The sequence below is a fragment of the Rousettus aegyptiacus genome, unplaced genomic scaffold, assembly GCF_014176215.1.
Source record: "Rousettus aegyptiacus isolate mRouAeg1 unplaced genomic scaffold, mRouAeg1.p scaffold_m13_p_14, whole genome shotgun sequence".
Lineage (NCBI taxonomy): Eukaryota > Metazoa > Chordata > Mammalia > Chiroptera > Pteropodidae > Rousettus > Rousettus aegyptiacus.
Genome location: NW_023416289.1, coordinates 5,212,758 through 5,228,126, shown reverse-complemented (window position 1 = coordinate 5,228,126; position 15,369 = coordinate 5,212,758). Strand labels below are relative to the sequence as shown.

The 15,369-nt window shown below is 33.8% G+C and overlaps 1 protein-coding gene across 13 annotated transcripts in view; it reads right to left on the bottom strand.

Annotated features, from left to right (window-relative positions):
- Positions 1-15,369, bottom strand: part of CHD9 (chromodomain helicase DNA binding protein 9) — a 158,486-nt gene that overhangs the window by 93,063 nt on the left and 50,054 nt on the right. For 10 of the 13 annotated variants that reach the window (XR_004954206.1, XM_016142394.2, XM_016142395.2 and 7 more), the window contains exon 2: positions 3,366-4,985. Coding sequence is in view for 11 of the 13 variants with exons in the window: in XM_016142394.2 (XP_015997880.2) it covers positions 3,366-4,823 (1,458 nt within the window). In the remaining 2 variants the exon portion in view is untranslated. Of the gene's footprint in view, positions 1-486; positions 550-3,365; positions 4,986-15,369 lie in introns of those variants that run through there. The other 3 variants (XM_016142402.2, XM_036231273.1, XM_016142404.2) reach the window with 2 other exon arrangements.

The window sequence follows — 15,369 nt, the reverse complement described above, 5'->3', positions numbered from 1 at the left end:
ATCAAAAAAATCCAGTATTTTTAAATATGCCTTACGTAAGCCGTTTAAATTTGTGTTTTTTTTTTTAAAAAAAAGCTCATTAGTAATGTAAGTTTCTTTACCACCAAGAAATAAATGAAATAAAAAGTCAAGGTGGCAAATAGAGTAATAAAGTCATCGGAATAGGAATTAAGTATAATTATGTATACCCTGAAATTCCATGCCCTCTGTGGATTGCTATTTCAGCTATCCCACATGGTTTTCACTGCTATAGAACTTTTCCACTAAATTTAATTTACAAATACTGAGATCACACTGCTCCATGTTATTTCTTCTTCACAAATAAGATTAAAAACAAAAGACTTTGCATTACAAAATAGCGGAAAGTATTTGTCATCAGAGAACAATGAAAAGTTTATAGTATTAATCTGTCAAGATTCCCTTGCTCTAAAAATCAGAGATGAAAATAAGCTAGTATTTTCTCTATTACGGTTTGTGAGTACTTACATTTAGAAACACTTGCTGTAGCGTCTCACCTTTTTTCTTTTCTCTTTTTTAAGTGGTAAAACTCTAGAGTCAATTATATAAGAAATGTTCTCAGCAACAGTCATTGTTTTTAATGATTGACACAGACTTCATTATATACACAACCATCCTACCTCAGTTGAGGAATAAGAAAATACAAATTTTAGAAATATTCTTTACATATCCAAAATTCTCACTAAAGTTTTAAGGAATTCCAAATAGAGTACCTTCCATGAATTTTCAAAGAGTAGACTAAAGAATATACTGTTTGGGCTATAACAAATATATCTCATTTCCTGATTTTGATAAACCAAAGATCTGCCACTTTATTATTTTTAATTGCTTAACTTCCACACATATTTAACAATGTTAATTCAGACTGAAGTGAAATTACTACAATTAAGAGAGAGTTTCAAAGAAAAAATTTCTTTCCACAGAACCCAGGGAAACACCATAAAAATACATGAACTCCTTATTAATATAACATTTGAGCTATGTAGTAACCATCATCGTTCAGAACATGACCAAAAATTGCATGGGCAAAGAACTTGTATGCTCTGCCGAAATGTCATGCATTATATATATTAAATCATTTGAATTTCACATATTTAGGGTGTATGACCTATATAATTCAGTACATATTGAAATCTATATGCAATCCATCATAATCACGTAATAAAACCCTAACTTCTCTACCAATCCATGTGTCCTCCTTATTCCCACAATTGGCAACTCCCAAATATCACTCTTAACACAAATAGGAAACCTGAGAACAGACTTTCAGTAAGTCAAAAAAGTCTTTAAACCAACTGCCTTTTATCAGTTTTTGAACATGTAATAAAAAAGTTACGTAAACAAACTCTGAAACAAAGAAATGAGATTTAAGTAAAGCCTCTTGAATTTATCAGTGCAGAATAAGGTGACTTATGAAAGGTTGCTTATGATGGGTCTGAAAAAAATTTCTCTCAGATAGTACTACATTCTATATGCTAGTATTAGGGACTTCTTTAGTTATGTATAATTATCCTCTATTCCTAAATTTATTAAAGGCAGTCTTTAATTCTTTTTAAAGCTTCTCGAACATGTTTAGAAAAACATGAATTTAACCAAAAAAAATTAAAGTGATGACAAGGACTTAGAAAAATAAAATTAAGACATTAATAAATTTAGGCTTAATAACTTCAATTATATGCTAGATAAAATGATTAGTCAAACTAGTCAGAAATCTCTATGTAAAGTGAATAGATGACCCCGGATTCAATCAGTAGAGCTTTTTCCCAGGATCCAACGTAAGATGCTTGATCTTCCTTCCAGTAGAGGGAGCAAAATCATAATGTTCCCAGGCCACAAAAAGGAGAGGGGAAAGGTTTACAAGGGTCTTCTAAATACGTTAAAATCTATCAAGACATTTTTTAAAATGTACTGAAAATACCATGTGAAAGAGAACTAAAATTAACCTAAAGGAAAAGATAGTTTATCTTTTTCAATTACTTCAAAGCTTTGAAATGAGAAAATGAGCCCAAATGTATAATTTGAAAAACTGTGGCACATTTTGTTCACCAAATCTTGCAGGCAACCAAGGTATTGAAACATTATGAATCCTTTATTTAACAAGATTTCAGAAAAACAATAAAGCATTACATTAAACACACTTTTATTATAAAATATATTCGCATGACAAAAGCTATAAAAATCAAAGGAAAGAAAGTGTAAATTCACTACCCTAAAGCAACTGATTTCCCTCCATTATCTTTCCATATACATATTTTCATTCTGCTATGAAAAAAGTATAATTATTAAAACATTTATTAAATGCTTACTATGTAACTAGGCACGGTTCTAAGCACTTTTACCAAAGCTCTATTAGATCCTATTATTATTCCACATTTAAAGATGAAGCAAGTAAGATACACCGACATTATATAAATAGCTATAAGTTACACAGCTAATAAGTAACCAGAGCCAAGATTCTAACTCAGGTAGTCTGGTACCAGAGTCTATGCTCTTAATCACTTTACTGTGATCTTAATTTTGAATTATGCCTCTCCCTGTCATTAGGACATTCTCAATGTTAGTCTTCGAAGTCTTATTAATGCCTATAATAGTCCATCTTATATAGATATAAAAAACTGCTATTTTCAGTTGTCCCTTATATATACAGTAAGAAATACCTTTGGATGTATTAGTTTTGCTATGTTTGGGTTACTGTAATAAAGTATTTTTATACTCACGTATACAGCCAACTTCCTTTCCAAAATAGTTGTATTAATAAAGCTATATAAGTTCTAATTTCATTATAAATTTGCCAACATTAAGGATTAATATTAAAAAACTTATTTTCAAATAAGTAAAAATGAAAGCATGCTGCAAACTGAATTATTGAAGTTGCATATTATTCTGAATGTTGTGCACTATTTCAATTTCCTCTTTTGTAATTTCAGTTTCTATGCAGTCTGTAGTTATCAACTCAAATCTTAAGTTTGCTTATCAATTTATATGAGCTTTTTATAGAAATAAACCCTATGTCCATCATATACACATTAAATTTTTCCCAATATATTGCTTCTCTTTTAATTATGGTTATTAAGTTTTCATTTGTTTTTGATAATCTTTTTTAAAGGCAATCATGTTACAAAAGAGGTCTTAAAACCTTACAATTTCCTAACTATAAGTTAGTCCATTGCTTTGAGCACATCAATGAATCACTTTCAAATAAGACTGTTAAAGCAATAGAAACCTGTCAAAATATGCGTATTCATTAACTAAAACTACTGAGTTTGATAAATTTTGTTTTATATAAAATTAACCTGTGAATAAAAGCCCACTCTACCCCAAATCACCAAAATAAAAGAGCTACATACCTGTCGCTGTAAACATAGGCGATTTCTGTCATGTAAGTGTTGATGATTAGAAAGTGATGAATGCCAGCTCCGAGCCTGACTATGCAACTGAGTTTGAGCCATGTCAGAAGGCCGTGTTACAAGATGGGAAGTAAAGTGCCGATCAAGGTCATTATCTAAAACATGACTCGAATGATCTTGCCCAAATGCTGACTCATCAAATTGGGGAAGGAGACCCTCATGAAGGAGGTCTTCTGGGTCAAGTCCTGTGAATGGCTCAGTTTGAGACTCCACTTGATGAAGTAAATTCTCTTCTATGGATGAAAAGCCATTAGTTTCTACATGATCATTGAAATGGCCCATTTGAGTTCCTGAGTCAACAGGATCCGGGAAGTTCATGTGCACAGGAGATAATTTTGAATTGCTATAATTACCCTGAGGATGTGATGAATGCAACATTTGGAAATTATTTGAATTCAGTGATGTATTGGGATTTAGCATATGCTGAGTAGATTCTTGCTTGATTCCCCTATGAGGTGAAAAGGAATTACTTCCAGTAAAATCTGATAAAGTCTGATTTGCATGATTAGGTGCAAGAACTGCAGAGGGCTGAAGAAGACTGTTCGGTGATACATGATTACTGGAAAAGGAATAATGGGAAGAAAACTGCTGTGAATTACTGACAGAACAAGAAGTCATATTTGGAGACGGTCCATTAAAATTTCCTTCTTGCCGACTGCTACACTTGAGAAAGTGTACTGAAGGGTTTGACGTTTGAGAAAATTGTTGCATCGAAAGAGACGGCTGTGAAGAAGATGCATTAGTAATTTGTGGTGGGTGGTTAACACTGACTCTGTGTGGACCAGAAACATTAACATCCATAAAATTTTTAGACTGGCTGAGAGAATTTTGCCCTGGGTTAAGATTATTTCTGTTTTGTTGTGAGCGCAGTGAAGGACACTGTGTATGTTGTTCATTGGCCTGAAATAAGGCAAAGTCATGGTGTGCCACAAAGCTTTTATTTTGATGCATAGAGTGAGAATGTCCTTGTTGGTGAAAAGGAGACCCATTCTGATTTGAAATGCCAGTAGCTGTCTGATGGCCCCACATTGGACTGCCATCTGCTACATCTGGAAACAAACCATTGGGTTGGTTTTGGGGGTGGATCGGAGAACAGTTAAACTGTGAGTGTGGAGATAACACATGTTCGGCTGGGCTACCAAAAGACTGATTAACTTGATGGAATTTCATTGAATCAAACTGATTTAACTGTTCATAATCAGTCATCTTCTGATGTGTTGGAGTACCTTGAACATGGTTCAATGAGTCTATGTGCAAAGGTTCAAATTCTGCACCCAAGTTCAATTCATCAACTAGTGAAACAGGTCCTGGTTGTACAAATGCATCATCTGACAAACCTTCTAAGGTCTCACTAAAAAGATTGGCATCATCAAAAAAGTCCATCATTGGATCTGTCATCTTGAAAAATTCAGTAACAACCTGAGCTGTTCACTCCAAATGAAGTATGTTCAGCTTCTCTGTTGTAGGTATTACTGGATCATTTCCAAAGGCCATCAACTAATCCGACACAGGTCAATGTTCATTACTGCTCCGGACGGCATGTCTTCAAGTGTCAGAATCCTAAAAAATAAAAACAAAAGCAATTAAAGTTTATTTAAATGAGGATTCATTAAAGTTCTATAAAGTTTATGTATGATTAAAACACACACACACACACACACACAATTTCAGTGTACAGTATTATCTGGTAGAATAACTTGTGCAAATAGATTCATTTTCCCTACCAGAAAAAAAAAAGAAAAAAAAGAAGCTGGTTCATAGGACATTACTATATGCATAGTTAAAAGTAATAATGCATATTAATTCATTTTGAAGTTCATATATGATGACAGAATATAAATTTGAGAATGCTTTGTCATTCTCTACCATACCATAAAATAGCCATCACTCTCTAGAAACTCTAGTATGTGTAAAATATATATGCATTATACTTCAAAGTTATATCTTATTAAGAGAGCTGACATGAGATCCTCTCAGTGTGTCATGATCTTTTCCTTCTTATTAAGAAGAGCAATTGTATCAAGTCATGGTAACTTGGTCCAAAATGAGACAAAAGTTAGACAACTAGTCGACTGACAGACAAGAGAGACACATGGTATGTTGGAGGTGTCCCTACATATTGTTACCATGGTCCTCTTGCTCACCCACTATGGAATAACAGCCTTCCTGAGAGCCAACAAATTTAGACATCTGTGTGGCAAAACCAAGCACCTTCCTGTTAATAGTTATATTCATTACTCTGTCCTTAGCCCCCTGCCATTAAATCATTTGGAATGTATATGTTGCTTATTATACTAAATTGTGCAAATAAATGTGTACTGACAATCAAGCTGAGGCAAAAACAGAAGCTTGAGCTAAGCAATAAATTAGTCTTATGATAGTCTCAAGGGAAAAAATGACTACATTTATGTTTATATACACACAGAGACACACTATTTATGCGTGGGAAGGTTCTAACAGGTTACTTGCTAATATGAAATGACTAGCTAGCTAATTTTGTGCCAGGCATATAGCATTCCAAACATTTTTAACAAAAATATTTATGGTTTTGCCTCCATGGTCTTGCACCAAAAAAAACACAAATGGAGGTTCTTGCTCATCTACATATTAATTTATTCAAAAACTAGTGAAGGCCTAAGAAACTTTTTCAGAACTTCTATTGTTGAGGTCCATATTGGGAAATGTAACTTTCCTAAACAAAATGTCTGCTTGCTATTTAAACATTGAAATACTTTTGAAAAATTCTGAGTAAAAACTATCAAAATCTGTATTAATTTTACCTAGAAATGTACTTATCAATCACAATGGTATCTAAGTGCTTTAACAAATATGATTTTAGAAAAAATAAACTACAGAAAAAATTACTTTTCCAAATTTTATAATTGTGAGACTGAACAAAGTAATAGCCAAAAATATAAGGTAGGGAAAATCACTCTCTGGAACCCCTTCTATTTAGCTTCGGGCTTCCGACTAGGGAGCATCTATGTATACCTAAGCCGCTGATTAGGAAAGCAATGCTGTATGTGTTTATGAGAAGATATGACTATTTATCAAGAGGAAATAAAAAGAAATATAATAGAAGTTACAAATCCAATATGCCATCAAATGTAAGGTACATCATTAGTTGACCGACATGAAGAAAAAATGCTGCCAATTAAACTATGACACTATTCCACTTCAAATTTTAATAATTAATAACTTTTCAAATGTCTTTAGTCTTAGATTTATTCCAAAGGATTTACCAAAACCCACTGAGAAAGAGAAAAGAAAATCCAAATAGATCTATAGCAAGGAGACTGAGCTGTAATTAACAACCCTCTCAACCAAGAAAAGCCTAGGACCAGATAGTTTTAATGGTGAATTCTACCAAATATTTAACGAATTGACACCAACTGAACTTCTCAGACTTTTCCACAAAAGTGAAAAGGTGGGAACACTTCCTAAGTCATTCTGTGAGGCCAATACTACCCTGATACCAAAGCCTAAGACATCAAAATAAAGAAAAAAAAACCTAAAGAATAATATTTATTATGAATATAGTTGAAAATAATCAACGAAATACTTGCAAAACAAACCCAGCAGCACATTACACACACACGCACGCGCGCACACACACATATTCACATATAACACACATCATGAGCAAGTGGGATTGATCCCAGGCATGTAAAGATAATTCGGCATACACAAATCAATGTAATACATCATATTAATAGAATGAAGTGGAAAAAAGTGCATCATCTCAATAGATGCAGACAAGCATTTAACAAATTCTAACACGCTTCCTGATAAAAAGACTCAGTAGAAGAGGAATAGAAAGGAACTTCCTCGGCATGATAAAGGCCATATATGAACAACTTAGAGCTAACATCGAACTCAATAGTAACAGAATGAAAGCTTTTGCCCCACGATCAGGAACAAGACATGGATGCCCACTTTCACTACTCTATTCAGTATAGTACTGGAAGATCTAGCCAGAGAAAATAGGCCAAAAAGTAAAATAAAAGGCATCTAAATTTGAAAGAAGTACAACTATATTTAAAGCTAACATTCTTACAGAAAACTATAGATAATAAACACAGAGTTGATGAACTAATCCAGCAAAATTGCAGGATACAAATCTATGAAGAAAAATCGGCTATATTTTTAAAAGACAGCAATCAATATTCCAAAAAGGAAATTAAGAAATTCATTTACAATCACAGTAAAAGATTAAAATACTTAGGATTAATTTAATGAAGGACAAGATGTGGAGATGTGGACAGGAGGACAGGAATTACAGTATGTCTGAATAAACTGAAGACACACTGTGGACACAGATTGGAAGACGGCCCTGTTCAGATGACAATACTACTCAAAGCAATCTACGGATTCAACCCTTCTCCTATCAAAATCCCAATATGTTTTTTGCAGAAATAATAATAAAAAAAAACTCATCTCAAAATTCAAATTCATATGGAATTTCAAACAGCCAAAACAATCTTGAAAAACAAACTGGGAAGACTCGCACTTCCTAATTTCAAATTTACTACAAAACCAGTTATCAAAACAGTGTGGTACCAGCATACAGACATAAAGATCAATGGGAAAGAACTGAAAGCCCAGAAACAAACACTCACATCTACTGCCAACTGACTTTTGACAAGGGTGCCAAAGACTACCACTGATGCTAATAAAACTGAATAGCTACTTGCAGAAAATGAAGCTGAACTCTTACCTTCCACCATATACAAAAATGAACTCAAACGGATCAAAGATCTGAACTGAAGAGCTAAGACTATGTAACTCTTAGAAGAAAACAGAGCGGCACATCTTTATGACTTTGGATTTGGCAATGGCTTCTTAAATATAACACCAAAAGCATAGGTGACAAGAGAAAAAACTGATAAATTAGACTTCATAAAAATTAAAACACTTGTGCATCAAAGAACACTACCAAGAGAGTAAAAACACACACAAAATGGGAGAAAAATATTTGCAAATTTTATCTGATAAAGGTTTAATATCCAGAATTTATGAAGAACTCCCACACTTCAATACTATAAAGACAAACAATCCAATTTTAAAATGGACCAAGGGCTTCAATTGACATTTCTGCAAAGATACAAGAATGGCCAATAAACATAGTATCAGCCGTTAGGGGAATGCAAACCAAAACCACACTGCTATCACTTCACACCTACTAGAGATATTGAAAAATGAGAAATAGCCAGTGTTGGAGAGGATGTGTAGAAACTGACACGCACGCACGCACGCGCACACGCACACGGCATGCTACTTCCTCAAGGCCTTTGCGCTTGCTGAGTACACTCTTCCCTCATTTCATTCCATTTTCTCCAAAGTGGCTTTCTCGGGGTTGTCAGGAAAGGCCTCGCTATCTAAAATGTCGTATCATTCCCTCCACATTTCACATTCACCTTCCCTGCTTTACTTTTTGCCTGGTGTTAGCTAACATTCTATATATTTTACACGCTTATCTTGTTTAAAGCTTATGTTTCCTGTAAAATGTTAGTTCGAGGTAAGAAATTTTTATTCAATGTATCCCTAACAACTATTAAACAGATTCTATCACACGGTGAGCAGTCAATAAATACTTCTCGTACAAAAAACACTTTTTTTAGGTGAAGAAAAGGAATGTCATGTAAGGCAGAAACTTATTTTGTCCTTTTAAAAAAATCTTGCATGGCAACAGCAGTTATCTGGACATTGACTTAAGGCTCATTTAAAAAGTATTTTTAACTTTTAATTGTAGTAAAACTTACATAGCAAAATGTGCCATCTTACCCATTTTTAAGTGTACAGTTCAATAGTTTTAAGTATATTCACACTGTTGTGCAACTAATCTCTAGACTTTTTTCACCTTCCAAATTTGAAACCCTGTACCCATGGGACAACTTCCCATTTCTCCCTCGCCCAGACCCTGGCGACCACCATTCAATCTTCTGTTTCTATGAATTTGACTACTTTAGAAACCTCGTGTATATATATAATTATAGTACTTGTTTGTGTGTGTGACTGGCTTATTTCACTTAGCCTTATATTCTCAAGATTCATCTATTTTGTAGCAGATGTCATAATAAATAAATATACCATTGTATATTATGGCCCATTTTTAATTGGGGGGAGGTATTCCTTCAAGTTTTTTGAACAAGAAGCATGTGCTGCTATAAAATCCACCCTTTGATGGCATACTTAGCTATTTTATGAGAAGTAGAATAAAAGATATCTAGATATCAAATCCCAAACTATGGCCTAATTTTCAGCCCTAATCTGTTTAGAACTTCTAACCAAAGTACTCTAAAAGTAATTATTTAATATAGACATCCACTGCATCTCTGCTTAATATATTTAATAGTTACTTATAAGTCTAAATGTACACTTTCAAAGTAGGCTAAAAGATCCAAGGGAAATTTCATTACCCAAAACTGTAGACTAAAGCCTATCACTACTATTTCTTTTACCTGTATCAGGAGACCAAAATTGCAGTCTTTGGTACTAACTGAATGTGTGACAACATTTTTAACCCTTGGCCCGCAGTTTTCTCATCAATGCCAGTTTGGACTAGATGCTTGTGAAGGTGTGTATTTTCGTTTATTTCTATCCACTTATTCAAAACTTTTAAAAATCTGCAACTTCCAAAAAAGTAATTCTAAAACAAATACCTACCCCAACCAACTAGAGTCATAAGATCCATTGGCGGGGGGGTGGGCAGGCCGGGGCGGGGATGGGTGAGGGAGACACAAAGAAAAAGCTTAAAATCCTCAGTAAAGAACGCAAGAAAAAATATGCAAAAACTTATCTGTTTTTCCTCTTAGTATTGACTGTAACATTCTATACCTAAAATTCTCAAAAAAAAATTAAGTTAAAGAAGGTCACTGTTATTATGAGTATCACTGTCCTCATTTTTTTATTTTTCAGGCTAATAGGACCTTAATATATAAAATCACTAGTACTAGCAAAAAATTAAACCCTAACAGAAAAATAAACTACTTTGTAATAATTATTCAGAAAGACATCTCTCTAAAGTAGTTCTAACAGCTAATCACAAATCTTTAGGTTTTATTAATGTACAATACACGAAATCGTTACAGAAGCCCACTTGATAAGGGGCTTTAATGTCACCTATGCCAGTCTCTGCATTTGTTTATACGACTCCATCGAATTCCATCCTTAACTCTGCTTAAGTATTCCTGGTATGTTTTGGATTAATCTAACTGCATTATGTATATATTTTTTTAACTGTTTAATTAATTAACTAGTTAATTAGAAAAATATCTAGCAAATACAAGCTAAACATGGCATAGTTGAAGGACCTCAGGAGTGAGTTTGAATTCCAACTGCCATCTTGTAAGCTGTACACTGGAGCAATTCTTAGTTCTATCTTCTTCATGTGACCATCTACATTGCAGGGCTGCTGCAGAGTTCAGAAGAATATTTTCAAAGTACTAAAATATAGTTAAGTGCTATATGTGTATGTGTGTGTGTGTGTGTATGTGTATGTGTGTGTGTGTGTGTGTGTGTGTGTGTGTGTGTATTTCCCCTACATTGATTTGTAGAACTAGGAACACTGATCAAGATTCTACAATGACTTCTTAAAATTTACAAAGATCCAAGCCAATTATACTGATTGTACTTACTTTCCAACTCATTGTAAAGTATTTTATACTAATCAACAGTATCATGCCAACCTGTATACGTACTCATTTTATTTCCTTGCTAAAGGCACCAAGGTCTCTCCACCCTTATTTGCTTCCATTCTCCCACAGATAAGCTATTTTTCAACTTCATAAATGTTGCTGAATTCATCAAACTTTCTCACACCTCCACTAATGCATATGGGAAGTTCTTCGAGTACAACATCACTCCCCCCTCCACCCCGCTCAACATTTGATAAATATATTTGAGATTAAACTCAAGCTCTACCATCTCTAGGAAACCTGTGTACACACCACACACACAAATGGCTCAGTGATGCAATTTAAGGTTTAATTCCATTATCCCTCAAAGAATCCTACTTTCACTGATAGTCATTCTACAAAAGGGGCGCTACAGCATAGTAAGTAAAAGTACAGGTTTTGAAGATACACTGGGTAAGGTAATTCTGGCTCTATCACTTATTAGCTATGTAATCTTAGGCAAATCGCTTAATCATTTTGGAGCTCGGTTTCTTCACCTGTGAAATGGAGATTCCAACTACTGATCCCACAAAACTATTGCAAATAATCTATATCCAACAAACTGTGTAAACACTGTTTTCAAACTGTGCTCCTTGGATTGCTGGGTAATCTTTAGCCACTGAAAGAGAGAGAAGTTTTTGACCTCCCCTACCCCCATTTCCTCCCCAATAAAAGACTCCACCCTGAATATTCTATCTCTTATTTTACAAATTGAGCTTCCGAAGAGGGTCAAAGAAAAAAAAATTCCTTGGTTTAAAAGAAGTGAAAACCACTATAATCTAAATAGCAACCACCTAATGCTTATATTATCATCTCCCCAGGCAGATACCCATTTACTAAACTCAATTACAATTTGGTGGCATTCAGTTAATTTAGTGTTACTTTGCATCTCTCAGAAAGAAAAATCTTTAAAACAAAATCTCATATCTACTCTTGGTAAAAAATGATTGAGGATAATTAATTTGGGGCTGATATTGAAATTATAAGTTTCCTAGTTACTGCTAGAGTCAGGTCAAGTTGTTTAATTGAAATAGTCCTGAACATCAATCACACCCATAACCAAATTAAATGTAAATATGTATTCTAAAGCCAAATAAATTTCAACTAATATGAAAAACAGGAAATTGATTTAAATGCAGAAATTTCCCAAGTTTGAAATACACAAAAAACAGAGCCAGGCTGATTATCAGCATCTAACTTGCGGGGTTGTTATACAGTTCAGAACCACATTCAAAGTTCCTAAAATACAGTTAAGTGCTCAAGAAATGTAGCTTTCCCTCTCAAACCTGTCATTTCTTTTCTGGCTTCCCAAAACCTAGTCATTCAAACCTTCCCGTGACTGTTCAGAGGTTTTGCAATTGAAATTCGCCAGTTTTTCAGAACCATGTATCTGTCTTTGCATCTTTCCCTTTTTTCTCCTAGCTAGTGTCAGAAGAGGAAGCATGACTTCTCCAAAGAGAAATCTTTCACCTCTTGATACCATTCCATCTGGCCTTTCAAAGGGCTTAACACCCACACACATTCCCTCTCTCTCAAGGATCTTTAATCATCCTCCTCCAAGTGCCTGCTTCCTTTCTAACTTTAGGCACCAGCAGACCTCCCCCCTACCTTAACAAAAATGTACAAACAAAATCAATATATTTCTATCCTTCCATTCAATGACAAATATTGAAAACAAAATGATCCACTGCTTCCATTTTCCAAACATCCATCTGCCTGTTAATGTCTTAAACTTTAATTTCTGCCGTTAAATTACTGTAACTACACTTTCAAAGATGGCTATTAACCTTCTAGACAAACCTAAATGTTCCTTCAATCTCTGTCTTTGACCACTAAGAAACACCTGTCATCAATATTCAAGGAGAGAGCAGAAGCTAAATTCAAATGCTATCTTTTGTATGAAGCCTCCAATCTATGCATCCCCATCTACTACACACTATTCAGGCTCTGAGTGCTTAAAAGGACAAGGCCTATGACTTACTCATCTCAGGTACCACCTACAATCCTAGTTGGTCCATAGTAAAAGTTGTCTAAATGTTTTCTGAACTCAATTCAATGAACCCCTCTGCCTTCTGGATAGTCTCTTAGTTTGCATGACACTATGCTACCTTGAACTTTTTTTCCTATGGCTTTCCATGTTATTTCCTTCTTATTTAAAAGTAGTTTAATAGATTTGTTTCTATGTACTGATTTCATTTTTATCAAATCTACTTATCTAGCAGCATTTCAAATGCTGTCAAATGTTGATACATCTTAACATATCCTCTAAAATGTGATTTCACATTTAAATCCTTAAGAAGCTCAATTCTACTTTTCCTGGAATACCGTAAGTTACTAGTTTAAACTTTTTTTCTTACTACTGCTATAAAATAAAGGTACAATACTCAATATCCCGCTACTTTACAGAGACCATATAGCATCTCATTGCCCTCCTTGAGGTCTGATCAAGACTTCAAAAAGTCTTCTGATCAGTCTTCTTTCAAGACGACTTGTTTGATAAAGTTATAGATATGAATTTTTTCATTCTTGTCAGAGCCCTAAGACAGTGTACTATTAACTCTCTTTTAAAAACCAAACATTTTTAAGTATCAAGAAAATATAGTGTCTTTTATTTAACAATAACTTTGAAAACAAAACGATGTTTTGTTCTAATCTGCTATAATCCAACAGGCACAACATGAGTATTCATTTTTGGACTGAACATCTTTGCATTTTCTTTTGCATATTCCTCTATACTATGTCTCATTTAGGTAGAAATATCTATTCATCATCAAATAGTCAACTTTGGAGATTAAAAATAAGAACAAAATATTTCACATATAGTGGTATCTTAATCAAACCACATTAACTGAATACGAACTGGTATTCTCCTACACTGCTAAAAGTAGTGTATACTGGAACAACAAATTTGGAAAACTATACATGCAAACCTGTGACCAACTTTTCCACTGGCAGAAATACATACACCACAAGAATGTGTGCGCATGCGCAGCGAAAGGCAACTATGAGAATGCTCCCAGCAGCCCCCAAATGAAAACATATTTATCATACGTTAGAGTTAACAGCAATGAGGATGAACTAGTCCTGCATAGTGAAACATGTATTCGTCTCAGACATGAGATTAAGCAAAAGAACACATACTATATGATTTCATTTACATGAAGTTCAAGAACAGGAAAACTATGGTTTTCGGAGTCAGCATAATGATCACCTCTGGGAAGGCCGAAAAGGGGTGATGATAACTGGAAGGGAGAGTCTGAGGGAGACCTGGAGAGCCAATAATAACGTTCTATTCTTTGACCTGGTTGGTGGTTTTGGGGATGTGTTTATTTTGTAATAAGTCAGACAGCTATATTGTTATGATTTACACACTTTTCTGAATGTCCATAACTTTTAATTTTTTTAAATTTCACTAGAACGAGATAAAGCATAAGTAAATATTTATAAATCACTGTTTAGAGTATACATCACTCATAAAACATTGCTGAACAAATATAGAATGGTCTCCAAAAGGACATAATTCAACTCTATATACTACTGATTTCAACACGTTTACCAAAGCAGAAGTAAAAAGCATATTCTCATATTGGTTATACAGTAAATTCACTTAATTATGCAATCTCTGAAATAAAATATTCCCTAATACTAGAAACATCTGGCAACTCAGCTTCTCTGTACATCAGTTTCCTCATCTATAAAAGACTACGTGCACTAAATCTAAAATCTTAAATTTTTAGATTTGTTTCAGGTAAAGTTGCCCAGTTCCTGGAATGGAATAAAAATTTCAATGAAAAGAAAATGCTGAATTGCCTTTTTAAAGATAAACACTGCAAAGACAATATAACTGAAAAATAGAGAAATAGATTGAATTCCAGTCCATTAATTCCATGAATGATTTTTAATTTACTTGAACTGTGATAAAACCCGAAATTTTAAAACAAACTTTATACAAAATATGACAGCTAATCACTATCCCATTTTTTTCATCTTATAAAATGAACAAGATACACGAGCAGTTATATTGCAGATGCATATCCATTGATTTCCAACAGAATAAAATGTAATATACTTTATACTGCTGCTGCTTAGTCAAGTAAACTAAACTTGAAATGACCACTGGACATGAAAAATAACCTTTTGGTTTTTTTCCATATTTCAAATCATGTCCCTTCGTTTCAGTAACAATGTTTAAAATTACTGGTTAAAATAAAGGTTTTAAGTACAATTAAAAAATATTTACCTAGTTTAACTTCAGTTAATAATGCCCA